The sequence below is a fragment of the Phascolarctos cinereus genome, unplaced genomic scaffold (genome assembly GCF_003287225.1).
Source record: "Phascolarctos cinereus isolate Bilbo 61053 unplaced genomic scaffold, phaCin_HiC Scaffold_8;HRSCAF=390, whole genome shotgun sequence".
Lineage (NCBI taxonomy): Eukaryota > Metazoa > Chordata > Mammalia > Diprotodontia > Phascolarctidae > Phascolarctos > Phascolarctos cinereus.
The window spans coordinates 41,363,579-41,391,558 of record NW_027556291.1 but is presented as its reverse complement, the minus strand read 5'-3'; the positions used below and the strand labels follow the sequence as shown (position 1 = coordinate 41,391,558).

Genomic DNA, 27,980 nt, shown 5'->3' with positions numbered 1-27,980 from the left:
ATAATGTGTGGTATATTAACACCTGAATCCCGAGTTTTTGTTGTCAGCCATTTGGTATATATCCTACAAATGTTGGGCAAATTGAGTAACCAGAGACCTTGTTTTTTTTAGAGACATTTTTTCCGAAACCTTGGGTCAATCCTAGCATATGCTTTTCTTGGGACAGCCATTTCTTGTTTTGTGATAGGGTAAGTATTTGTAGCCTGAGATATTTAACCTTGAAACCTGGATTTCAAGATCTGTCTATATGTAATATATGCATACATGTACATATGTTTGTGTGTGTATGTGCATATATGTCTTGTATATCATTGTATCTCTGAATATGTCTAGAAATGTTTGCAATGCAATGTTTTAAATTATGCATTCGCTCGTGCTTCTCAAAAGACCTCAAAAGAATATCATTGCTTCCATGTCCTAGCGACAACATGTTTTCAGAGTCCAGATCACCTAGAAGATATTCAGCTAGGTTTCCCCTCTCAATTCTCTAAATGAGCAGCAGTTTGTGTGTGTCTGAGTTGTAAATATTTTTACCGAACAGGTCAATTATGTATGGCTGTGTAACCCTGATGAAAGTAACAGGACAGCTGGGTGGTGACTTCTACTTCACTGACTGCTTGTTGTTTGGTGCCATCGTATCTGCAACCGATCCAGGTATGCCTTCTAGGAGCAGCATTCTGTGCCTGCTTTCCTTTTTTGCAGTGTGGCTTATGCGTTTCATTTTTTCTTGTAGGTTTTCTCAATCCAAGCAGTAAAACCATGGTCTAGGATTCTCTGTGGCTTAAGCACACACATTGATTTACTTGTACCTTATTGACCATTAAATTGGATGCTATTTAGGACTCAAAGGATCTTTTTTTTATCTAGTACCGTTCATGGTGGTACGTGTCTTTTTGCCTGAAAGTAGGAACTGGGTTAAATATGTTCATTAAATTGGTGACATCTAAACAGTTCTTCCACATTCCTAGGAGAGTAGTCACCTAAAATCTTTGCAATTGCAACTTCTGGCTTTAGAGTTTCTAAATAACAAAGGATGTGAGGTGACAGTTGCAAGTCATTTGTACCAGGTACAGTTTTAACTCTACTGAGGACAGTTTAATTGTGTTGGGAGGCTTTTGTTTGCCTGGTAGAAAATGCTTCTCCAAGATTGGATTCATGCTTACTGAGAGGTGTTTAATACAGAGAGGAGTGCTTCCCTTGTGCCTTTGCAGTCCACCCTATTGCAGGGTCAGTTTAATTAGAGCAAACGGGATTGTAGTTCTCCTCCTCCAGCGGCAGTATGGCGGACGGCTACATTCCATCAAGGGATAAAGGAGTCAGGAAGCACAGAGGCTGAAGCTTTGACTCCTCCAGTCAGAAACTTGTACCTTTTGGTTTCCATTGGAAGAAGCTTTTCCCCTTTGCCTTTTGACCTTGTGAATGAGCTCTCTCACTATCTTAAAGCCTCAGTATGTGGTAAATCCTAAGGTTACCTCCGAGAAACTCTATGGGCTTTATGGGGAAGGAAGAAAATGTGTCCTTTTTCTGGTACAAGCTGACCTTGGATTAAAATCAGGCAGGATATGTTTTGAGGCCAGCAGTTGGTATCATTTAGCATTTAAAGATGGAGCTCCAGTGATTTTCTCAAAGATCTCCAGGGCTTTCTTCTTAATGTTCATATGTACAGGTGTCAGTACAAAGTTATCTTAGCCCAGGAGGCTCAAACCTTATGGCTTTCTGCAGCCAGCCATTTGATTGGTTGTTCTTTCCAGGAGCCAGCAAGCTATCAGATTTCGAGGCCTCCCTTAATGAAAGAGAATTGCCCATACTATTCACAATCTTAAGGCAGTCAGATTACTTATTCAGGGTGATCAGTTTGGCCTTGTTTCAACCTCCAGTTTTTTCACTTTGCTTGTAAAAAGGTAGCTAGCTGGATGGTTCACACAAAACCCATTTTTCTTGAATCTCCCTTGAACTAGATAGACATTCTCCTCACTCGTTTCCTTGGCCCATGGGGCTAGCCTTGTCATGTTGCAGCAGCTCACCTTGAGAGAGGAGAGCCATAGGTTACTGTTTAATATTCTGGAAGTTACTCTTGTATCCTTTTGCTTTGCTGTTATGATATCTGTACGTTCCAGTTGAAGTGTTTTCCAAGGGAAATTGCGTCTTTTCAAAATGCCTGCTTCTCAGTTTTAGTTGCCTTTGGAAGAGGCACTAGCATTTTTGGACGACATTAATCTTTCATGGTAGCCTTAGTTTATGCAGCAAGTGGGCCGTGCGTGACTCAGCAGCGGAGGTTATAATACATATGACTTCAGTCTCCTCTTATTTCTCTAGGGTTTCCATATAACTAGTTTTTTCAATGTGGATGAGTTACTTCTTTCCTGCCTCCCTCCCTCTTGCCCCAAAGCAGCGATGAATCAGTAGAGTTGACTTCTTGTTATAGTAAACAGCCCACCTGTTTTCCTGGCCATTATCCTTGGTGGAAGATTTTGATGCCAACCAAAAACCTGCCTTGTCCTATCTCTCTCTGTATTTATCTATCTTTCTCTGTTTCTGTCTCTATACAAACAATATTCTACAACGTAGAAAAGGAGATGATTACTTGGTGTAAGACAAAGCTTTGAATAAGATCTAGATGGAAAAGAAACTGAAGAAGAGATATGTTTGAAACTCATGTTCTTTGTATGGTCATACTCAGTCCTCCTGAGTATTCATAAAACACAAGCCTTTTATTTTAAGCTGCTTTGGAGATGGAAAAAGGAATTGTTGTGTGCAATCAAGGGAATGGTGTTTTTGATGTAATAATATAAAAGGAAATGTTGGCATGCATCTAAATTTATGCTATAAATTGTCTCAGAATTTTTCGTGAAGTAAGGAGTGAATTTCTGAGAACAAAAACCAAGTCCTCGTTATGAAAAAGAAAAGCAGTTGTGGCAAGAGTATCAATAATGAACATTCTTAAAACTTAAAAAATTCTTGTCTTTGTCAGTGACTGTTCTCGCCATATTCCACGAACTTCAAGTTGACGTTGAACTCTACGCGCTTCTCTTTGGGGAGAGTGTCCTTAATGATGCTGTTGCTATAGTGCTGTCTTCGTAAGTGTGTGGGGTTTTTGTTTCTTAAAACTTGGGTTCTTTATGTGAAGTATTAGGGCATAGGAGGCAAAAGTCACCTGTCTAAACCAAATATAATCTGAATCAAAATGTTCGTAAGCTGCAGAATTACTTTGAATAAAATACAAACACATAGGCATCACCTAACTTACCTCCTATTGCTATAATTTCTAGATTACAGTGGCTGTGCTGATTGGTCTCCTTCTTCCTCCCATAGCCCATAGCTTAGGAATTCTGGGGTCCTCCAGTACACTGAGTTTCTGTGTCCCCCAATTAAGTTCCACAAGGTACTCTGGACCTGTTCTTTCCATATGTGGGGGTGAGAGAATGGAGGGAACAGAAGCCCCATATATTTTTTCCTTTCATTCCCTTTCTTCCTCAAGTCTCATCTTCTGGATATAATAGAAGAACTAATTTAACCATCCTAAATACCCTTTTTTGCTTTGCTGCCAAATGGGAAATCATTCTTTGGGCATTGGCTCTCCCATACTGGTTTCATTTCCTCCTGTTAAGTTTTGTCATTTCAGATTTGGGTTTACTTGGCAGTAAGTTGGACCAATAGATTTCAATGACTATAGTTAATTCAGGAAATACAGCATAAGACTAATTTTTTATAGAGATTTAAACAATTTCATTCATTTGGTGAATCTAGATGCAGAGTCAAAACTGTGCACTAATTGGAAGAAGGAAAAATGAATTCTAAGGCTTCTAGCTGTGTTTTTTTCTAAGTTGCTAAAAACAACATATTCCTCCAGACAAATGTTTATTAAAGGACTTGCTGTGGGTGGAAAGCACTGTACTAGTTGCTGAGGGAGATACAGAGTTTAGATAAGCAACCAGCCACTGTCCTCATGGAGCTTGCAGTCTTATTAAGATTTCTGTTTTCTGGACCACTTGTATATCTCAGCTCACTGATGCTGACCTCAAAGAGAACAGGGGAGAGCTAACTTCTTGTTTGTCCGTGCCCCTGGAAAATGTCTGTCACTGACAAACAGTCTGTCTTTCTCATTGGCCTCAGGGCTTGAGAGTGGGGGGGTGGGGGCTTTATGTGGCAAAAACACTTCAGTTCTGGCTCAGATGTGCTCTCGGCTTTTTTTCCTATTTAAAGTCAGAAATAATATTTTGTAAAGTTGGATTTCAAAGATTATTTCTAAAGCTTTGGGGTTTGACATAGAAATGCAAATATTTGCAAAGGATAACTTTTTTAAAAAATTCACTTGACATTGGCTGGGTGTGTCTGAAGATGCCCTCTTTGAAAAACACCAGCTATAATAATAGCTTAAATTTCTTTAAGACTCAGGTTGAGAAGGTGCTTTCCTCATCTACCCCACCCCCTCCTCTTCCCCCTCTCCCTGGAGGTAGTGCTACTGTTCTCCCCATTTTATAGATGAGCAGATTCTGTGGCCACTTGACCATTGAAGGATAGAAACTCAAGCCTCCATAAGCTGGTGCTCTTTGCCTCACACCCCACTGCCTTTCGAGAGGCTGCATGATTGTCTTAACCCAGTTGGTTAAATGAATTCCTGTCTCAAAGCAGGAAAGAAACAGACCGTGTCAGGGTTTCATTGGCCCCAGGGCATCACCAGCTAGAGTGCTTGCTAACGCCTTTAGCAGCACCCTTCATTTGCTTTTTGGATAGTTACAAAATCCCGAGTCTGGGATGGCTGGGAATAAAAACAGTTTGGGCCAAGCACTATCACCAGCATCCTCTGCAATGGAGGAAGGGGAGCAGGGCCCCGGGCTGGGTTTTACAAGTAAGAAAAGGTAAGGGAAGCCATTGAGAAAGACTTAGTTTCAGGTGGCTCAGATTATGCTCTGTCAGATAAGGTGCTGCCTGATGGTGAAAACCTGAGCTAAAACTTCAGTCTGGAGGCCAGTTTTTGTAATGAAAGAAAGCCCTCCTTCTGCTTTTAACCCATGGTTAATCTTCATTTTCCAGTGACATTTTGTTTTGGGTTCCTTGGAAATGAGTATATAGATGATCAGGATGATTCATTTTGATCACCTATACTTTGACAAGGGGAAAGCTGAGGAAGAACACCCTTTTCAAGCCAAATTATAGGTGTTTTATTGGAGCCATTACTCTGAGAATATCCCTCGGGAAAGGAAGCAGGCCTTTCTTATCTCTGGTCAGCTATTATCTATGCTGTTATCCTGAGTGTATCTCTTTGTAGTGGAGTGGCCCATGCCATTAAAAAAAAAACTCTTCATACATTAGTTCCTTAAAGGTTATTATGTAGTTATTTGAGCAATATAATGTCTCACCATCAAAGACTATGTTTCACCCCCTTGTGTACATTTTTAGTTTTAAGTCCGAGTACGAAATTTAATGTTGACTGCTATTTGCCTCAATTTTCGTATATTTTGTTTGGTTTTTAAGCACATTTTATTGACTTAAACCGGTGCATATAAAGAGAGTCTTGTCTATACGATATACTAAGCATGTTTTTACACTTGTAATCAGAAGCATATTGCAGTAACCACAGGGAGGATAAACGGAACATGTGTTTTGTCTGCTTGGAGGGCTCCCTGGCCACCCCCTCTTCTACCTTTCACTGATGTCCCTTCTTTAATACCATGATCTGACAGGAATTTTTTTTATACCTCTAGTAACTAATTAACTGGATCCAAACCTGATTTAGGAATAGAGAGCCTTGTCACTGGGGACCTAGTTTGCTTTTCAAATCTGTGTCTATTTCCAAGGGTGAGTGCTGCCAAAGTCCTGTTCAGCCCCAATTTGGGTTAGAAAGTTGAGGTAGGGAAGGCTTCCTGTTAAATGTGGGGCTTGCCTATTACAGAGTGACTTGGGTAGTTAATATTCCAGTGGGGTGGGGAGAAATGGATTTGCTGGAGATGCTGACAAGTGGATTGTTATAACTGCTTGAGCTCAGTGAGCAGTCTCCCTGAGTCCTCCTCTCTACAAAATGTTCATTCCCCTGTGTCGCTCTGGGGGTGGTTCTTACGGCTGAAAAGTACTTCAGGCAAACCAGGTTTGCATATCGAGCAGTGTTGATGTGTTGATGCCTCTGCTCAGAATAAGTGGACCCAGTTTTCATTATCTCGGTCACATTAGTATGTAGGGTTGTGAGGCACTCAGATGCTAAGAGCGCTCAAATAGAACTTTCTTCCTGCTCTGTGTTCAGATAACTGATTCTAGAGGCTGGAAGGAGAGAGAGCTAAAGGCTTAATCCAGTTTTCATACATAATATGACAGTGGTTTTTTTAATCTATAACTGGAATTGACATTTAAGCCAAAAGCTGAGGTTTTTTTGTATGCACATGGGAGTCTTTGCCTTTATTTCAATAACTTGAAGCCAAATAGCCAGCCAGCCCCCCATCCTGAACATTCATTTTCACATCAGAGTTGCAAAGTCTCTTTCTTCACTTCTTAAGAAATAAGTGAGGTCTCTCCCCCTTTCTCAGTTCCATTGTGGCATACCAGCCAGCTGGAGACAATAGCCACACGTTTGATGTGACAGCCATGTTTAAGTCTATTGGAATCTTCTTGGGGATATTCAGTGGTTCCTTTGCCATGGGAGCTGCCACAGGAGTGGTCACGGCTTTGATATCCTTTCATTGGTCTTCTTGAGGGTTTTTTTGGCTATCATTGGTCTTTTGGGAAGGTGCTTCTGTGTCCAGCGCTTATTCTCGGGGGTTTGAAATGCAAGCATATGTCATTGTCCTATGACTGCTGAATCTTACCAGTTGCTTTTTTTTTCTTTCAAAAGACTACATAACAACTTTGACCAATTATGCACCAGTGAAAAGGTTTTGTAGTTTTTGTCTTGTGTAGGTGTGACTTTTACAGCAAAAGGTGATTTTGAAAAAAAAAAAAGAAGAAAAAAGAAAAGGTGAATTTGGTACATTTCTACCCCCGATCCCTTTTCTAAGGTTACAGAACAAATTGATGTGAATGTATATACAATCATTTTCAGTCTTAAAATGCCTGTTGGTTCTTTCCCACCAGAGTAGGATGTAACTCTTTGGCACTTTGGTTAATGAGAAAAGCAGGAAATGTAAGGCTGTGGTAGCCAGTAGGCCACGTATGTAGCTTGAGTAAGGAGAAGTCTGAATACTTTCATCTTCTCCTAGAATGTTAGACTGAGGGGATGGAGAGAGAGAAAGGGACGGAATAAGCATTTATTAAGTAAGTGCCTACTATGTGCCAGGCACTGTGCTAAGCACTTTACAAATATTATCTCATTTGATCCTCACAACAACCCTGGGAGGTAAGTACTGTTATTATCCCCATTTTACAGATAAGGAAACTGAGGCAGACAGGTTAAATGACTTGCCCAGGGTCACCCAACTAGGAAGTGTCTGAGGTCAGATTTGAACTCAGGTCTTCCTGACTCCAGGCCCAGTGCTCTGATAATAGTGATCCAGACCTCTCACTTCACACATGGGACTGTGGCCCAGGGAAAGGAAGGGACTTGTTCAAGTCCATGTAGCTGGGATCTCAGTTTTGTTAATAATTCATGCCTTTTGCTTAAGATTTCTCCCTTATAAAGGCAAGGATCTCCAAATATACTTTAAGTTTGCTTTTGTGGGGGAAGTGGTGCTCTTTGTCTCTTGGAAGGTAAGTAAACAGAACCATTTGAGCACCACACTGGATGGGTAACCAGCCTGAAGCAATCATTTTTGAGGCAAGTCATTTAATCTGTTCCTCAGTTTCCCCTTGTGTGCAATGCTTCAACTACTTCACCAGGTGGTTATAGGATAAAATGAGCTGTGAAAATGCTTTGGAAAATCCAAAAGGCTAATACAGATACGAAGTTTTAGCTTGGAGGCCATCTTGACACACGAGCTCACTAGTAGTTTATTGTGATCTGCTGCTATCATCTCTTCATTCTGTCCTTTTCTCCACATATTTGAAGGAGAAACTTGAAGCTTAAAAAGCACTTTGATTGACTAGAAATAGTATGCCTACGGATAAGCTTCCGTTATGAAGGAGAGACTATGGGTCCCTTTCTCCAGGAGGTTAAGGGCTTCTTCATGTGGTGACTGTCCCTGGGCTTCCTAACCTTTGGTATCCTGGACCTTTTGGAGAAGCCTTTGGACCTTTTCTCAGAACCCTGTTTTTAAAAATTACCAAGGGAACCAATATTGAAATATAGTGATCAAAGGATTTTTTTTAGGTTCACTGACTCCCAGGTTAAGAAGCCTTGATTGAGACCCAGACCCAGCATTTTTTTTGTTCTTTGTTGTTATTATATTAATTAGACTTTGTTCAGTATGGGGTTTTTTTGTGCTTTTTTTATTACATTAATTAGACTTTGTTTTAATAACATTGGGGGGGGTGGAGAAAGCATATGAGCATTGTATAGGAACTTGCCAGTTTTTTGTGCTGGAATTAAAGTGCATTTCATCATTTTGAGACCAACCTTAACAGTCTTACGTGACGAAGTTCACCAAACTTCGAGAGTTCCACTTGCTGGAAACAGGCCTGTTCTTCTTGATGTCCTGGAGTACTTTCCTTCTGGCCGAAGCCTGGGGTTTCACTGGTAGGTCACGTTACCTTTGTGATTTTAAACACTGAGAGGAAATGGCTGGGCTGACTGCTCTCCCTCTCCCCTTCTCCTTTCCTCCCCTTCCCCCCCATCTCTCCTCCCATTTTTGCTTTAGAAAGTAAAATCACTTTTCACATGAAATATGGGAGGGTTGCAGAATTAAGGGAACTAATCATAAAAAAGTTAGGAAGTTCCTCTTTGCTAATACGGGTTTCTTAGCTAAAGCTGGACTTTGTCCTCACTGCAGGTGTAGTAGCAGTCTTGTTTTGTGGCATCACACAAGCACACTACACATACAATAACTTGTCGCCGGATTCGCAGCATAGAACCAAACAGGTAAGAGAGACCTTGGAACTTGGCTCAGAATTGCTTGCTTCTTTGGACTGGCTGCCCAAACCAACTCCAGGTCCTAAGTCTTGTTGGCCTGGCTCCTAACTGTCGCTTCCTGGGGTGGGTGGGGTCAGGGTGGGGTCAGGGTGGACAGGACCATGAGCCTCCCGGCTCCTTTGGAGTTCTTCATCTGTAGCAGCTTTGAAGAAGTTGAAAGGGGCTGCTTCTGGGAGGTCCAGGAAAGGCTAACATGCCTCCCCTCTCCGTTGTTGTCTCATCACTGACATCTCCAGGGGTGCTTCGGCCTTGGGAACAGGAAGGGGCTCCAGTAGTGATGGAACAGCCTCCACAGAGGCATCTTGAGTGATCCCACGGGCAGGGTATCTGTGGGGCTCAGGCAGAGCCTGGGCCCTCCAATTTGCAGGCTAATGAGTGAGGGAGGACAGTGGATGAAAAATGTGCCAGATACAAATTTGTACTTGATTACAGCCGTGTGGAGAGAGTAAGTGTTCTCAGGCTGCTTAAGTGATTAGGACCATTAGTGAAGCAGCAGCAAAGACATTTTTCTTGTTAAGGAATTGAGTTCATAGCTCCAAGAGACAGTGGTTTTCCTTTCAACTCAGAGACAAAGTACTTTTAATCAGTGTTTTGTTTTTTAAACCTGGGTTCCTCCTTTTTACAGATTAATTTAGTTCACCTGTGAGGCCAGCATTTTGCTAGGCACAGTGGGTAGATGTGAAAGAGAGAGACTGAGAGAGGGGGAGAGATGGAGGGAGAGAAATGGGGGACAGACAGAGAAGAGGGGCAGAAACAGAGAGGAAGAGATAGAAATAAAGGGAAGGAGGGAGAGAAATGGGGGAGAGAGAGGGAGAGAGACACAGGGAGAAGCAAAGAGATGGATGGAGGAAGGAGGGAGAGACAGAAAGGGAGGCAGAAACAGAGAGAGAAAGAGAGAGAAAAATGGGGGAGAGATGGAGAGAGAGACAGAAGTGGGGGAGAGAGGGGAGTCCTTCCCTAATAGCCCAGGTAATGAGAAAAGACTCATACAATCAAACAGACGGTGTGTGATCCTGATTGTCCAATAATGACATGATGTGTGGTAATAGGCCTTTATAGAAGGCAGGGCTCGTGGTAGTGTGGATGTGTCAGGAATGCTTCGTAGAAGGGGGAGAACTTGAGCTGGACCTTGAAGGATGGTAAGATTGGGGGTGGGAGTTGGGGAGTGGTGAATGACAGGGCAAGAAAGACCACAGAAGACTCATGCCAGGGAGTGGTGATTAAAAAAAGTGTCAGTCCAGCATTATCAGAAAAAGGTAGAGGATGGAGCCCTCCATGGAAGGCCTTGAATTTAGTCTCTCAACAAATATACATTAGCCACTGTGGAGAATATAAAGTAGCTTAAGCTGTGATTGCCTCCCTTCCCACCCTTCAGGGAGATAATCATCTCCTTGGAGACAAGGCGTACATAAGTGATAATACCACTGGGCACAATTATAGGCTGTGTCCCCTAGCCAAGTATGATTACATGATAATGAGCTTGAACCTTGATCCTGAGGCATCATAGCAGAGCCTTTTGAGTGCTAGCCTTGGAAGCAAGAGAGAAACCTGGGTTCAGATCCCACCTCTGTCTGACACTTAGTAGGTAGGAAACCTTGGACAAATCCCCTCATTTCTTGGAGCTTCAAATTCCTTATCCATAAAATGCGGATTCTACCTCTTATAATGCCTGGCTCCCAGGATGGTGAGAAGCCAACCATAAAGCATTTGTTCTATAAAATTTGGATTCAGTCTAAAGGCTTCACTTAAGGATTTAGAAGGCCCCATGTGGCCTCAAGGCCACAGGTTCCCTACCCTGGTCTACACTCAGGTGATAGCAACATTTATGAGGTAGGGTCCAAGAAACATTTCCAACAAGGAAGTGGAAAACTCTTCTCCTTCCATGTCCTGTGCCCAGCCGAGTTCTGTAATGATGATCCAAAGATGACTAGGAAAATGATGCCATTGGTTGGCAGAAATCAGGAAGTTGGAAAGGGGGAAGCTAGGTTTTTGATCATCAGAGATGACTCCTGGAAATTTTGGGGGTTTAGAGCGGGCAGTTCTACATGCTTGTCAGTCTCCTGTCAATTTTTAGGATATGTGAATGAGCACTTGTCTTATGTGATTCAAGCATGGTTGAAGATAATGTAACTTTATATTTTTCCTAGGAAATATTTTTAAAACCTTTTTTTTTTTAGTTGTTTGAGCTTCTCAATTTCTTGGCGGAAAATTTCATCTTCTCATACATGGGGCTGACACTCTTCACTTTCCAGAACCACGTCTTTAACCCTACTTTCGTGGTGGGTGCTTTTGTATCCTTGTTTGTTTGACAAGATTGGGGGAAGCATTTTGCAATTTCACTGATTTGGATCAGGGAGGGCACAAGAATGCATTGATAATACATGTATATACCGTTTCTTCAGACCAAAAATACCAGGAATTTCCATTTTTCACCCTTGTTCTCAAATTTGTTCCAAGAAATAGTGATTTCTAAAGCACGTCTTCAACCACAAATTCACTACCTTTCAACAAGTGACCAAAAAAAAAATGCACATTGACAAATGTGGATCAGGGATAGCAGCTGGAGGGATGGTGATCAGGAGCAGCTAGATTCTCCCCCTACTCTTCATTCACTCTTCATTGCTCTCACCCTGAGAGTCTGGGAAGAGGGTAGTTGATCCAGTGAGAATAGTGGCAACCAGATAGGTCGAGCAAAGAGGTACTGCAGCCGTCCTGTGGAGATAGGAATAGGATGGGGTCCACCCAACGCAGTGCCTGGCACATGTCTTTACTGCTTCCCAGCCTCCTTCTTTCCTCAGCTTTCTCCCTTCACATTCTCCCTCTTTTCTTCCCTTATAGGGCACTAGGTGAGATAGGGCTATAGGGGCATTGCAGGCAATGGCAAGATCTCTGAAGGTATCAGGGTGTGCAGCAGGGAGATCATATGAAGAAGGGCCTCACCAACAGCATCAAGACTCAAAAGTGTACCCTGCTAGCCATGTGTAGTGAGGGAGGTAAAGAAGGGACTGCTCTTGTTCCAGAAATGCTGGTCTGTAAACTCAGCCATAAAACAGGTGATCAATTACCAAGGAAGAGGAAAAACTGGACAAGAAGCCCACTAAATAAATATGTTTCCAGTCCGTGAGAAAAACCGAATGAAGCAGAAGCAGGTAACCAAGCTGGAAACAAAATCTGAAAATAATCCCCTCTGTTCAGAGGTGCAGGTTGTCCTTTGATCATCCTAAGAGAGTGTTTACTTGGGCCTTCTCATTGGCCACTCTAGGCCCCGAGCTTTGCTTTTCCCTTGGCCTCTTTGACTTCTCTCTGTGCTCTTTTCCTGCATAGCAGAGTGACAAAAACAATTCTGTAATTAATCTGTGGAAACAAGGTGGAATTGTCAAATATCTTTTCCTCTCACTTGAGCTCTGTGTTCCTTGGGCCTTCAGAAAAGATACGAAAATACGCTTCTAGCTGAACTTCTTCTGTTCGGATGGTAGGCCTTTTCTTACCAGCCATACAGGCGGCTACACTTGGATCAGGGCCACTCCAGATCTTAAAAGGGCAAAGTAATTAAAGTTCCCTGTTCTGAATCTTGAGGAAGGGACAGTTAAGAGGGAATAGAAGTCAATGCCTAATAAATGGGGCAGGGAAACACTTTCATTCTGCCAAAATTATCAAATAAAATGAGTCAATTTTGGTATTCTCTTGGACTTTTTTTTAGTATAATTCTTTTAAAACAGATTTTCATTCATCTTCTAGTGGATTTTCGGTAGGTGACTGACAACCAGAAAGTTTGTAGAGTTAAAATTTTTAACGCTAGAAGGGGCCTCAAAGGCCATCCCATGCCCAGCTTCTAGTGCAGTATCCTCAATAGCTGGGCATCCAGCCTTCAGTGAAAGCAAGCTACTGTCCCAGCCCCCAAGGCAGCCTCTTCTAGCTGTAATTGGTTTTTTTTTTAATGTTCTATTTTTTTATTTTTTTAATTTTATTAATTTATTTTGATTTATCAACAGTCACTTCCATATGCTTTTCAGTTGAAAATTTTTCTCCCCCTTCCTCCCCCCCACCCTCCCCAAGATGGCACACAATCTGATATAGGCTTTACATTTACATTCCTATTAAACATATTTTCACATTAGTGAAGTTGTAAGTAAAAATTAAAACCAATAGGAGGAACCATCAGAAAGATGAAACAAAACTCAACAGAAGGTAAAAATAAGTGATAGCGATTCGACTTCCATAGTTCTTTCTTTGGATGTGAACAGCATTTTCCATCCCGAGGCCTCTGGAGATGTCTTAGATCCTCGTAATGCTGAGAAGGGTTCAGTTTAACAATATTAGTCATCGCATAACATGGCTGTTATTGTGTACAAAGTTCTCTTGGTTCTGCTCACTTCACTCAGCATCAGACCATACAAGTCTTTCCAGGTTTTTCTGAAGTCAGCCTGTTTATCATTTCTTGTAGCACAATAGTATTCCATTACATTCATATACCACAACTTGCTCAGCCATTCCCCAATTGATGGGCATCCTCTCAAGTTCCAATTCTTTGCCACCACAAAAAGAGCTGCTATGAATGTTTTTGTACATGTGGGTCCTTTTCCCATTTGTTTGATCTCTTTGGGATATAGCCCTAGAAGTTCTAGCTGTAAGGTTTTTCCCTGTGTTGATTCACATTCTCCTTCTGTGACTTACATCCATTGGCCCTAGTTCTGCTTTCTGGGGTCAAGCAAAACAAGTCTCAAATGCAAGAAGGATCAGAGCTCTTCATCTAATTTTTAAAAAAAATTTTTTTCCTCTTTTTATTTCTTCATCTATTTGAAGGCTGTCATCATAGTCTAGCTTCTGCAGGCAAATATGCATAGTTCTTTCATCTGATCCCCTCCTCATGCCGATTGTCCTCCTTTGGATACATAGCTTGTCAATCAGTGTCCTACTCCAAATGTGGGGGTACCTGGAACTGGACACATGATTCCAACTGTAGTCCAACCAGAGCAGCAGGCTTGTTCTGAACTCTGTATTTTTAGAAACATTGTGGTGTTCTAGAAAGCTAGGCCAGCCTTGGAGTCGGACAACCCAAGGTGGAGTCCCAGCACTGATATGTATTAGCTGTGTGGCCTTTGCTAAGACACTCTTCAACTCTCTAAATCTCGTTTTCCTTATCTGCCACCTTACAGGGTGATGAGAAAAGCATTTTTAAACCATATAATTGTAAACTATTATTATCCTTATTAATTAAATTATAAACTCTTAGCCTTCGTATCATATTGCTAGCTCATATTGAGCTTCCAGTCCAATAGAACTTCTGAGGACTGCCTTCCAGACATGTCCTCTGTCTTATTTTTGTACAATTGATTTTTCTTTTAATGCAAGTGTTAAGTTGGGGGAGGGGGGTGTTTACCCCAAGCACATGAAGACTTCTCCAGCAAAATGGGCAGATGAGAACAATTTGTTCTAATGGCCATGAATGTGGCTGAAGCAGGCACTGTGGAGCGCTTAGAACTTGGTTACACATGGAAGACACCATGGTCATCCACTGCATGCTGGGCCATCACCAGTTGTCTTGAGTTTTGTCTTGCCACTGGACTTCAGTGACTCAGGAAGAGAGAGTGAGGCTGATGACTTTGTGCAGCTCTGCTTCACTTAAATCCAATTTGCGCACAAGTCAAGGCATCACCCATGGTGTCATTGGCCCTCTTTGAAAAGGACAAAACAACAAGCACTATTTAAATTAATCTTCTTAGCTTCATTCAGCCCATGATTTCCACCTGTCGATCTTTTGGGATCCCAGTATATTAACTATCCTTCCCCGCTTTGCCTTTAATCCAAATCATTGATAATGCTTAACAGAACAGAGCCTCACACTGAGACTTCCCTCCAGTTGTCTTTGCTCCATTAATCAGAAAGACTTCTTGGTTCTGGTCAGTCAGCCAGTTCTGAACCCACCTAACTGTACTATCATCCAGGCCACATCTATCCATCTTCTCTGCAAGGATATCGTAAAAGATCTCATCCAGTGCCTTGCTGAAATTCAGCTGTAGCTACAGCCTTTCCTTCGTCTAATAATCCTGTCAAAAAAGGAAATTAGGTTAGGCTGGAGTGATTTGTTCTCAGTGTAACCATGCTGGGGTTTAGTGATTACCTGCTTCCAGGTGTTCACAAACTGTCCCTTTTAATAATTTATCTTGCTTTAGAATTTGAGTTCAGTGCCTCAGACTTTCTGCCATCACCATTAGCATCATTTTAACAAAGAAGTTTAAACAAGTGTAAGAAATTGATCCTTAACGTGTTAATGTGTTTAGCTTGCCATTTTCTTGGGAAGAGCTGCCAATATTTATCCCTTGTCCCTTTTACTTAATTTGGGCAGAAGAAATAAGATCGGATCAAATTTTCAACACATGATGATGTTTGCTGGTAAGTATGTGATTCTCTTTTCTTTTTCCTCCCCAAGCCACCACACAGAACACCAAATGATTGCCGAAATGGAAATGACTGCCGGTGACATCAAATCCTTTTAATTATTGAAGTGACAATAGAGGTAGCTGTGGTGTAGTGGATAGGAGTGCTGGGCTTGGAGTCAGGAAGCCCTGCATTCCAATCTTGCCTCAGATGGGTTGCCATCTACAGTTGTTGGAGGCAGCAGTGTGAAGAATTCCTTATGGTGATGAAAGAGTAGAACCTTCATGTATTTTGAGTATTAAAGTTAGAAGTTTATAGTGAAAAGTCTGTTAAATTGTAAGCTTCTTGAGGGCAGGGACTGCCTTTACCTCTTTTTGTATCTCCAGAGCTTAGCACAGTGCCTGGTACCCAGTAGGTGCTTATTAAAAGTTGATAGATTGATATCATTTCGTGGTGAATTATGCCTCTTTCTCCACCATTGTTATTTTTCCTCATTTTAGCTCTCAGTTCCTAGTTTTGTTGGATTAAATGCCTATTGTGCAAAGCACCGGTCCAGGGGCTCTGGATACAAAGACAATGAACCAGTCCCTGTTTACAAAGAGCTTTTATTGTACTGGGTTTATAGAGGAGTGGGAATATAGTTCTACCCTACTTAACTTTGCAACTTTGTCTCAACAAGTGTGGTTTGGCAATAATATCATTGACCTATTGTAACCAAACTCCACCATACTTTGACACTAACTACCCCTTGTAATGTTTTACTTGGCATTGTTAGGTAAGACAGTGGGAGAAGAGAACTTGGGAGGTGAGGTGGGGAGGATGAAGATGAATGATGGTCAGTACTGTGTACTAGACTTTATAAAAAAAAAAGTTATTTTCTGTCGCTTCCCATTTCCCCGAAATCCCTTTGCTTCTGTGGATTTCTTGTAGCTCCCAATGTCTATGGGTTAATGGCATAAAATAATCCCTTGTTTCCTTTCAGGCCTTCGTGGTGCCATGGCCTTTGCCCTGGCCATTCGGGATACTGCCACCTATGCGAGGCAGATGATGTTCAGCACCACGCTCCTGATTGTGTTTTTTACTGTGTGGGTCTTTGGTGGGGGCACCACGGCCATGTTGTCATGTCTGAACATCCGGTAAGGAAAAACTAGATGCCTTTGTGGTGGAATATTAAATTACAATTCAGACTCTTTATTTGACTGTGAGTTTGTAGAAGAATTTTAGACTTCACCCAAAGAGCAGCATTGTTTGTGACCAACCACTCCAAGGTTAAAGTTGGAAGACTTTTGTTTTTAATATTTGAAAATGTACTTACTTTGAAAGCTCCCTCTCTTCTCCCCAGTCCCACATCTGTTTCTATGGAAACAGCAGCCTGGGTTGTTAAAGCCTTTATAGGTTTTAACTATGTGTACTAACTGAGACTTCATATGCCCTAGGAACCTACTGAGCTCCCCAAATCTACGACATTGATTAGAGAAAACAGTATGGTCCATTAAAAAAAAAAGAAGTCCAATTTAGCTCCTTTATTTTTTTCTTTTCCTTTCTGGGAAAGGATCTAAAAACCAAGTGTCCAATCTAGCCATACCTAATCCTGGTGAATTATTTTCTTAATCCAGATCAATCACTGTGACACCTGCTTTTTACTGTGTCCGAGACAGTCATTTGTACATCTGTGCAAATGGGAAGTACCCTGAATGTTGTTTCAGGTGATGGTGCTTTTAGAAATTAGCAACCTTAAGCTCTTTTCTTTCCCTTGAAAAGCTATTGAGTGAAATGTTAATACTTACTTTTGTTATCACTAAAGGGGTAATTATAGTTTCCTAAATTATCTTAAGCTAATTCCTTAGCAAGGTCTTTTTTTTTAAAGGTGATAGAAGGGTTAAGTCAATGCAAACAACCCTAAAAACTGAGTTTCAACTCTTGCCTGCCTTTATATGGCTCTACCCTGCCCCTGCAGGGTCCCATAGCATACAATTGAATTTATGTGATCTTGTACTTTCTATTTCATGTGTATGAGTTTTATCCTCCACATAAGATCATTGAGGGCAGATTTAAAACCACTCCTGTCCTCTCCCAAGTGCCGAACCCAGTACTGTGCCAGCGATAGGTATTTACCGAATATGGAATTGATTTGGAGACATTGGACCCTGTGTGATGACTCTCCACGACCACTAGATGTCACTTTACATTCATGGATTTGCTTAGAATCTGCTATTAGTATGCAGATTATGGACTTGCAGACTTTTGACATTTTAAAACCACGAACAGTGAGCTTCTGGCCACACCTTCGTTAGAATCCACTCCATCTGAAGGAGAGCTCTGATCTGTTTCTTCCTCCAGGCTTTGCTTTAGTCCCACAATAACACATGGAACAGTCATTTTTCTGTGGTTTTAGCCATCATTTTGAACACATCCTAGACAGTCAGAAATGACCACGATACCCCATGGCTGGCTTGTCCATTAGCTTTTGGCAGAGAGCTAGACATTTTTCTGTTGCAGCATTTAATAATGGTGGAAATGAGGCTAGAAAGAAATCTCCTTTCCCTAAATACTTTTCTTTGTTGTTTTTTTTCCGTCGTCTTTTCTTTTTCCTCCCCAAGCCACCACACAGAACACCAAATGATTGCCGAAATGGAAATGACTGCCGGTGACATCAAATCCTTTTAATTATTGAAGTGACAATAGAGGCAGCTGTGGTGTAGTGGATAGGAGTGCTGGGCTTGGAGTCAGGAAGCCCTTCATTCCAATCTTGCCTCAGATGGGTTGCCATCTACAGTAAAGTACCCTCTTTTAAAGGGGAGACAGTAACATTCCTTGTTCTGATGTAATTTCCAGGGAAGAAATGTCATTTTGATATTAGTTTAAGAGATTGAGGAGCATAATGAGATACTCTTTGTAAAGTGCTTAGCACAGTGCCTGGTGAGTGCCTAACAAATACTTACTCCTTTCTTTCCTCTCTCTCTTTCCCTTAGTAAGATTGGCAATCATTGCCAAATTTGGAATCCAAGCTATTTTTATTGATAGCTTCACATTTTTTTATTTTGCTCCCACAAAAACCCTTTGAAATTGGTAAGGCATGTATGACTCTTGGTATTTTGGCTTTGGAGTCAGGAAGCCTTGGGTTCAAGAATGTCCTGCCTCTGACACAGCCTGACTGTGTGACCCTGGGAAAGTCATTTAACCTCCCAATAGCCCACACAACTCTCCAAGACTAAATTACTGATCTTCATGAGCGGAGGGTGTTTCCACACCAGGAGTTTCCTATGCCAGGCAAATCAGAGGCATAGACCAAAAAAGAAAACAAAATAATAAAGCTCATTAAAATTGCCATCTGCTTAATTGGAAGGGGTTCCTACCCTGAGAGTTCCACATACACTCATGAAATCAATTCTATTGAGCACCAAATTGTGCCATGGGGTTACAAAGGAAAAAATAAAAACCTGTCTCAGGCCTTGAGGTATCACCATTTTACTGGGGGATAAAACATGTGGACAGATGCCTAAATAGAAAACAGTTTAAGGTGGCAAAGTACACCAATAACTGGAGAAGAGAAATTGGGGAAGGTTGATCCTAGGTCCATGCAAAACCCAAAATTTACAGATGAGGAAACATGCCCACAGAGGTTGTGACTTCCAGGAGCCACAGGTGGCAAGCAGGGGGCAGAGCTGGGCTCTAGCCTAGTCCTTCCCATCCCAAGCCTAGAATTCCCTCCGTTGTACACTGTCACATTGCCTATGTTAAGAAAATGAGCTGCCACAGGTTTAAAAGCCCAGATTCTCATCTGACGTTTGTGTTTCCTCCCTTAGGGTTGGAGTTGATTCAGACCAGGATCATCTGGTAAGTATGCATGGATGTTTTTGTCTGATGTGAAGTTACCTGTAATGAAAGTGAGTAAAACCTCCATCACACCAAAGCTTGGTTTCTCAGCTCCTTTAATTAGCTTTTAAACAAAGCTGTTCCTTGCCTTTCCTACTGCCTGATATAAACCAAAGCAGAGCATAGCTGGGGTCATGGTATCCAAGGTGATGGCTCTCCTATCTCTAGACCACCCTTGGAGAGGAGAGCAGGGCTCTGGCAAGGGGAGTCTTTTTCCACTTGGGTTTGTGCATGAAGGCTGGACTCTGCTGGAAGCCTTCCTTCGGCTGTCTGGCTACCCTCACTTCCAAACTGGGTGAGCAGCAGCAGCCCTTCAGAATTCCCCAGAAATATTCCAGCCTGTCTGTTCAAGGGCACTAGAATCTCTTGGTCCTGTATCCCACCCTTGTCCTGATGCCATGCACGTTTCTGAGTGCTGTTTGAGGTATAGGAATAAACCTGTAGAGTCTTATTCAGTTAAAACCCTGCTTTCTAACAGACTTACTTCTTTCTCATGATCATTTGCTTCCTATCTACCAAGCCCCATCGCCCAGTACAGAGTCATATATTTCTTCTCTGTTAAGGGCTACTTGAATGTCTGGATGACAGGTGCAAAATATTATTATATATAATTATTCATATTAATACAGCATGAGAAGAGCTTGGATGGTTTGTGTTGTATTTAGTTTCAAAACACATTTCTTCTGGTCTAAACCAAGCCTTGGTTTGTTTGCCTCGATGGTAGCATGAAAAGAAATCAGTTGATGAACTTCACCTTGCTAATTGTTAAGATAGCCAGCTGTTGAGGAGACTGTGTGCTCTCTGGGCAATCCTCATGGCCCACTGCTGGACACATTTGCTAGGCCATTGGTAGATCAGAGCTTCTATCATGGGTGGAGAGGTGGTCAGGGCTACAACCCAGCAGGTGGCAGTGCGAATAGCAAAGAGGAATGCCAAGTCACATCCAAATGACCCTTCGAAATAGCACACAGTAGGGGATTTTTTCTTCCTGAATCTTTGAGAGGGAATGGGTGTCAATAACTAGTTGTTCCATTGGCCTATTCTTTCTCCTCTGGTCACAGGGCTTCCCAGAGAGTGAAAGAAGGAACACAAAAGCTGAAAGCGCTTGGCTCTTCAGGATCTGGTACAACTTTGACCATAAGTATCCTTAAAATGAGGAGGATGTGGAGGGTGGGCAATGAGAATTCCAACTTGGCTACTCTTGGCTTTGCTCCTCCCCCGTTCTGAGGAGAGAGCAAGGCCTACCTTTAGTTCTTCTTACAGAAGAGGAAGACCATTTTCCCTTCTCCTTGTAAGCGTTTTCATCTGATAACTGACAACAATGCTGAGAGATGTTGTCATTCCCCACTTTACCCATGAGAAAACTGAGGTTCCTTGAGGAAAAATGACTTGCCCATCATCGTGCAGATAGTCAGTGGCAGAGCTAGGACTCCCAGGTTGTTTGACTACAAATCTACTAGTATTTGTTGCCATCTTTCCCCATTGCTATTGGGATTGTTTGTGATTTTGATTCTTTGGAGATCGTAATTTATAGACAAGTAGTTTCACTACTGATGTAAAAAAAGAGATGGGATTTTGTGACATTGAACAGTTTGGGATTATTGAAAGCACTGTTCAGTTCCCTGTGTGTAGTGACCCATCTGCCCGTCCAACGCGTGTGCAGAAAGACACACATAATCTGTAATTGGGCAGTATGCAGTTTTCATCCCCTTTTGTCATTGTGGATGTCATTTGGGAGGCTTTTTATTGGTCAGGACTAAAAAATGGAGGATGATGAAAAAAGCTTTAAGAATTTGGTTTGTCAGGGCAGCTAGGCGGCGCAGTGGATAGAGCACCAGCCCTGGATTCAGGAGGACCTGAGTTCAAATCCAGCCTCAGACACATAACACTTACTAGCTGTGTGACCCTGGGCAAGTCACTTAACCCCATTGCCTAGCCAAAAAAAAAAAAGAATTTGGTTTGTCAGTGCAAGTGCCTTTCCCGATCTTTTCTCAAAGGAAGAGTTCTGAAATAGCAGTGGAATGTAACAAAGCACTGGATTTGGGGTTCAAGGACCAGGGGTCGAATTTTGCCCCTTGTCCATTATTAGCTTTGTTAAGCTGGGTCAGTCCTTTTTCCTCCCTGGGCCTCTGTTCTCTCTTCTGTAAAATGAGGGAGTTGAATGCCATAATTTTTTTTTTTAGGCAGTTGGGGTTAAGTGACTTGCCCAGGGTCACACAGCTAGTAAGTGTCAAGTGTTTGGTCTGAGGTCGGATTTGAACTCAGGTCCTCCTGACTTTAGGGCCAGTGCTCTGAATACCATAATCTCTAAGGATCCTTCTAACTCTAACTCTGTGGGCCACATAAGCCTTATTTTCCAGCTGTTATGGCCACCACAGTGACCATTTCAGTTATTTCCTAGCTTTCTAACCCGTGCCCCTCAACACAGACTACAGTCCTTCCTAGACACACTTTTGATAGTGTTGCTTCTTCATGGGCTGCTTAAACCATATGTTTCTTGAGTGAGTCCTTTATTGATATTGATCAAAATTAATTTCCTGCAGATTAAGCTGACAATTGAACAGAGGGAAGGATCATAAAATTCACTTTCATAATTGGGTTTCTCAAGCCTTGTTTATCAGAACTTGGTGTCATCTAGCATTCAGACACACCTAGGAAATACATAAACACATATGATGTCCCCCATCCCTTCTGTGCATGAGAAGCCATCCAGTCCAGCCCCTTCATCTTACAGATGAGGAAACTGAGGCCCAGAAAGGTGAGGTGAGTTTCCAAGGTCTCCCAGTTAGCACATAACAACACTGGGATTCAAACCAAGGCTGGGATTTGAGCTAAATTCCTCTGGCTTGAAATCTAGCATCCTTACATTAGAACCAAAGTTGTTCTCCCTTTTTGATCCTTGGACCCCGCTGGGCAGTCTGGTGAAGCCTATGGACAACTTCTCAGAATCAGGTTTGCAAATGCATAAGATAACACACGTAGGACCACAGAGGAAACAAAGTTAGTAAAAATAAAGATGTCATTTTTTTCCCCATCCAAGTTCATGGATCCCCTTTAATTCCCTCCAGAGGGGCCCCAGGTTAAGAACCCCTGAATTAAACAAGGAAAGCCTTGAAAAGAGAGCAAGCACTCATCTTTTCCCCTTGTCCATTTGGCCAAGGGCCTGCAGTACATCGTACCATAATGGACTCTTGCTTCTAAAACAAATCGCTACAAGAAGCCAGAACACATAAGTTGTTGTGGTGCATTAAGGCTTCCATTAGGGAGCGAGCCCTGGCTTTGCAAAATTGCTTAAATGTTAATTAAATCAGAAGCAGCAATTTTACCAGCATTTGGGACATAGGCCCCTTCTGGATCTTTAATGTTTTTCATCCATTTTACTTCATTGAACAAATGTATGAGTACCTTCTGTGTAAATCTTATTTTTTAACCAAAGTGTACACTCTAGCTAATGTGTGGTATGAAGTGACAGAAATCATCCTCGTGTAAAGACATGCTGTTTAAAAGAAGGACAACATGGTTTTCTGTATACTTCTATTGGGCACCAAGACTTAAGTCACCTCAGTCGTTCCAGTGAGACTAGTGAGAATTGCAGATCGGCTTGTTTGACCTTCTATTTTTTTTTCTCTCCTTAAATTGGATGGCCCCCAAACAAATCTAGTAGCACCTCCCTTATCCTTCCTCCTTGTGGCAAATTTAGGAGAAGACCTGGACAAGAGGCCCACAGGATAGGCACAGTGGATGGCATGTGATCTTCATCACTGGTGGGGATGGCCAAGCTGATGAGAACGAACATCTGTTGGAATGTGGGGATATTTGAAGAAATGGGTACTTTTAACCAGAATTTGGCAGTTTTTACCTCAGGTTTATAAACCTAGCGGTCATGAAATCCTCATTCACAACAGACAATTCTACAAGCATTTATTCAGTACCTTTCATGTGCCAGGCCTTGTGTGGGCACTAGGGATACAAGGCAGATGAGACTGACTCTGCCTGCCCCAGGGAATTGATATTTTATTTGAAAAACCTGACTTTCTTGCTCTGAACAGTATCTTGCCTTGGGAGGGGGGAGCAGTACTGTATTCACAGGGGAATTTCAAAGGTTGACTGCTGTCCCAACCTGTTGCATTTCATACAAGTACTAATAGGTATTAGTCTGTTTCTTGGGGTTAAATAGTGATAAAGACTTGTATAACGATCTAGTTATTTCTGAGTGCTGAGTCCTTGAAAAATGATTTGAAGAGGGGGTAGAGTTGAGTGAATGCAGTTTCTTCCTACTTTGTACTGTGATTTCCTCTTCTGGGTTGCTCATTGTCTCATGAGAATTTGATACTCATTTTGAAGAGAACAAATGATATTCAAGCTAAACTAGTGATGGAAGTATGTAATTTTTAAACAATAACAATTTAGAGAGGTCTTTGGGATTAGCTTAGTTCCCCTTTGACAACTTTTTGAGCAGTAATTATAAGGTTTCCACTCAGGTTTTGATTGAGAGCTTGCTTTCACCACTTGCTAATCAGATTCATAGGTCACATGATGAAAGCTACTGTCTTTCTCCAGATGATGAATTGATTAGCAGAACCTTTCCTTTTCTCTTCCTTAGTTAATTAAGGAGTAACTTGAAAATGATTCAGGCTCTCTTTCTGGTTATTGATTTCTTCCATTAAATAAGCTGGGCATTTTGGCATGATTAATAAGGACATTTGAAGTTTTTTCTCCCTTAACAAGTACAGCTATCTGAAACCGCTCCTGACCCACAGCGGGCCACCTCTTACTTCCACACTCCCCAGTTTCTGTGGACCCCTCGCAAGATGTCTGACCAGCCCTCAAGCTTATGAAGTAAGTAGTTCTCATCTGATAGCTCTGCTTGACCTAACTTCATCTCATCTGGTCCCTGGACCTTTTTTTTTTCTCTTTAAACCACCAAAGCATGCATGGGCTTTAAGGAAGTGAGCACCTTTTGCTTAGTCAATGGACCATTTGAGCATGCCAGAAACCTTTGTGTGTGATTCCAACTGAAAGTCTAATGGGCTGTAGGAACAAAGCAGTACCACACACTGTCTTTGGAGCACCTGAAGTCTTCTAGTGGCACCTGGGTTGGTGTCCAGATTTGCAGTATGTGTCCTGGGCTAGGTGTTTTTTACATCCTCATCCACGAAGTGGCCAGAGGATCTCAGTTGCTGTTTGTGAAGCTCCTGTGAGTAACAGATGATGTGTGGTGGTGTGCGCTTTTACTCTTGTGGATCTTGGACACAACTTCTCTTTCCTCTTGTTGGAGCCATGAGCATGTCAAGGCATCCTCTAGAACCCCCTCTTTGTTTCTTTAGCTTCCAGTTTGGGGTTTGTGTGTCCTTGCATTCAGTTCTAAGCATTAGAGCTTAGGTAACTGATGCATGGACCAGACTTAGGAAAGAAGTCTGATTTTTAAGTAGTTTTATTTTTCACATCTGAAACCCAACCTTCTAATCCCAGACCTACCCTCTAAAAAGAATCCATGGAATAGCATATTTATCTCAGCTGTTTCGGGACAAGAAATTCCCAACTGTTGAAGAAACGGAGGGTATCATCTCAGCCAAGATGGATGTGGTCAGATATTGATGGTAATAACTCACACCTGGGTTTGCAAAGTGTCTTTCTCCCCTGAGGGATTGTATGCCTCTACAGGATTGTGTTTGGTTCTGGTTACCACATTTTAGAGGGATGTTGTATCCAGAGGATGGTGGCCAGGATGGCAAGATACCTGGCAACTAGGACATAGAAAAATCATTTGTTCTGCTTGGCCCAAGAAGGCAGAACCAGGAACCGTGAGGGGGAAGGTACGGGGTGGCAAACTGATTCTTAGCCCCATGATTTTTTTTGTTTGTTTACCATTTTCTCTCTGCCGTAAGGTACTTATTCATTGCAAAGCAGTTTACAGTTAAAGACAGTTATCATTAGAACCTTCAGTTGTTGACCTGGGAGATCGATGGTCTGGTGCTGAGGCTGCCTGCTGTTCTTTATCGTGTCTTCACAATTAAGTGTATCAGGGATAACTTATTTCTAGGTGTTGCTTATGTGAAAGTAAATAATATTTTTCATGGACCTAGCTCACCTGTGACTCTTGCAGTTTGGTCTTCTGATAAGAAAATTGTCTTGAAAGTAACATTTGTTTTATCTTTTGGTTTAGAATCAGGAACAGCTGAAAGATGATGATTCTGATCTTATCTTGAACGATGGCGACATTAGTTTGACGTATGGTGATTCTACTGTTAGCACTGACTCCATGTCAGCCAGTGCTCCCAGGAGGCTTATTGGAAACACCTCTGAAGATGTCCTGGATCGAGAACTTGCATTTGGGGACCATGAACTTGTAATTCGGGGAACCCGCCTGGTTCTTCCAATGGATGATTCTGAGCCCCCACTAAATATGTTAGATAATGCGAGGCATGGGCCCGCTTAACATGTCTGTTGCTCACTAACCTGACTGTAAAATCCGCATACACAATTGTGAAGAAATGTGTACCACCTACCAAGTCCAATGCATGTATCTGACCGTTTAAGCTGTATAAATCCTGTTTATATGGCATAGCAAGAATATATATATTCTGTACAGGACAGACTGTGAACAAGCAGTTCTTCAACTTTAAAAAAATCCCCTATTGCCTGCACTTTGTGGAGTGGCATCGTTTCCAGCTCCCCTGCATAGTGATAGTGTGGGTCCTGCTACCTTCCTTAACTCAGTACAAAAAGAGGCCCAGTTACTCATTCTTCTCATTACTTGACACTTAACCAAAAGACCAGATTTGGGGAGTATAGGTTTAGTTTGAGATGGGGGAGGGGGTGGTGTCTTTTTTTCCCAGAAGAGTTTGGGGGCAGAGTCTATTTCAGATAATAGGATTTCAGCGACACTCCATGGGCCCTGCCTTTTCTGGTCTAGAGCATGATTGCAGAACTGTGCTGGCTGGCTTCAGCTCTGACTGTGTTTCACCGGGGGGGGGGGGGGGGGGGGGGGTGGAGAGGTCACATGTTTCTCTGGGCCAGGACAAGCCAGACTGATGGGCACAGTCCATGCCCTTTGTAAAGGATAGAGGAAAGTGACTTTGAAACAATATTTAAAAATTCCTCCTGGTCAGTAAGGACCTTGGAGGGTATTGAACCCAGCTCTTTAACCGTAGTGAAAGATCTACATAGCAAGCACATTCTGTGGGAGGGTGGGCATAATAGAATAATAGAATAGGCCTCTCCTGAAACATATAAATATTCTGCCTCAGATATATACCTTTAGATGCTAAATTGCTGCTTAAGTTTTGGTCATGTATGTGATGCATAAAGCAAGCTTTGTGGTTGAGCCCTTTCTCTTTCAGGCATTATTTAAGCCGCTTTTCTCGCTGTAAGCAGTTAGACGTAGCACCCTCAAGTTGACCATGTCCAAGTGTCATTTGTGTAATACTGTAGTTGAGAATGAAAATTAATTTATAGCTCTATTATCGCACTTGTGCCCACTCCCAGCATCCAGTGGAAATGGGACCCAACTGCTGTTGGGTAAACTGGAACTTGGCTTCATCTCCAAGTCACGTTTCCAAAACTGATTGCAGACTGAAAGGGAGAAGAATGTTGCCTTTTCAGTAGTTAAAAATCATTGCACTTTGAGAACTCCTTAGCATGCTTTGTGTCTAGTTGTCTTTATTTCTCTATTCCTTTTTAATATGAAATACTTGAGCTGCCATATGTATTTGAAAGTTTTTGTTTTTTCCTTGGAGGAGCATAGAACAAAATTTACAATTTCGAATTCAGTTTATGATGATGGAAATTATTTGCAATGAAGACTGAGAACTCTTTTTTTTGTTTTTACTCTTTTTCAAATGCAAACACTGACTACTTATGTTTCGGAAAAACAATTCAATGTTTTTTTGTTTTCTTTTGTTTCCTTGGATCTGAGTAACATTGCCTTAAATTGTTTTCCTCCTGGCTAGAACTGATCTCTTCGTGTTCTAGAGTCCCTATGCGAGTTTGTTCCAAGCAGGCTGTATTCTTGCCCCCTGCTCTTTTGTGTATGTAGTAGAGGTTTGCACTTAGTTATGGCAGTTTTAGCTTTTGATGTAGCCATTGGTACCATAGTGCTAGTGACCTTCCTGCCATGCAGGAATTCTGTGACATACTCATTTCTCTGATGTTTGCTTCTTCGTGTAGTCAAAGATTTTGTCATTGTGTGTTTTGAGGTGCTGTATCGCTTCCCCATACTATTATACGTGTTTCGAAAGGATATTCAATAAAGATCTGCCACTTTTTTATGCTGTCATGTGGCTGAGTTCGGTTTCTGAATTGTTAGAATTCCGTTAAATGTCAATTCCCACTGAGCTGGTTCTTACCTCTGGGGGAGAGGGGCCACTGACACCTATTTCATGAACTCATCACTTTTTAGTTGGGCAAATCTACATCCCAACTTATGGAAGGAGAGGAGGGAAGCTCGCTATTCCAATGTCACCCCATGGAAGGTTTTACTTTATACCAGCACCTGGGGCAAAAAGGGAACTGGGATAGAAGAGCCCTTCCAAACTCTGGGAGAGGGAGAAGAGTAGACTGGAGATGTTGGATTTTCCTTTGGAGTAGAGTCTGAGGGGCCCATCTGACCAACTGCTTTCACACTGTTCCCCTCTGAGTGTGTGACACAACACTTCCCTCTTGGAAAGGATTATTGAAGGACCATTGGGGTTTCACCTTCGTTCGAATTTGCCCAAGTGGCCATAGAGTAATT

General features: G+C 42.0%; 1 protein-coding gene across 1 annotated transcript in view; it reads left to right on the top strand.

Annotated features, from left to right (window-relative positions):
- Positions 1 to 27,524, top strand: part of SLC9A6 (solute carrier family 9 member A6) — a 33,350-nt gene extending 5,826 nt beyond the window's left edge. Inside the window, exons 4-16 of the mRNA XM_020969831.2 lie at positions 112 to 188; positions 542 to 654; positions 2,972 to 3,077; positions 6,519 to 6,660; positions 8,494 to 8,599; positions 8,853 to 8,941; positions 11,170 to 11,283; positions 15,274 to 15,385; positions 16,353 to 16,506; positions 19,177 to 19,207; positions 20,308 to 20,387; positions 23,980 to 24,085; positions 25,413 to 27,524. Coding sequence (XP_020825490.1) covers positions 112 to 188; positions 542 to 654; positions 2,972 to 3,077; positions 6,519 to 6,660; positions 8,494 to 8,599; positions 8,853 to 8,941; positions 11,170 to 11,283; positions 15,274 to 15,385; positions 16,353 to 16,506; positions 19,177 to 19,207; positions 20,308 to 20,387; positions 23,980 to 24,085; positions 25,413 to 25,685 — 1,503 coding nt within the window. The 3' untranslated portion in view covers positions 25,686 to 27,524. The remainder of the gene's footprint in view (positions 1 to 111; positions 189 to 541; positions 655 to 2,971; positions 3,078 to 6,518; positions 6,661 to 8,493; positions 8,600 to 8,852; positions 8,942 to 11,169; positions 11,284 to 15,273; positions 15,386 to 16,352; positions 16,507 to 19,176; positions 19,208 to 20,307; positions 20,388 to 23,979; positions 24,086 to 25,412) is intronic.
- The last annotated feature ends 456 nt before the right edge of the window (positions 27,525 to 27,980 follow it).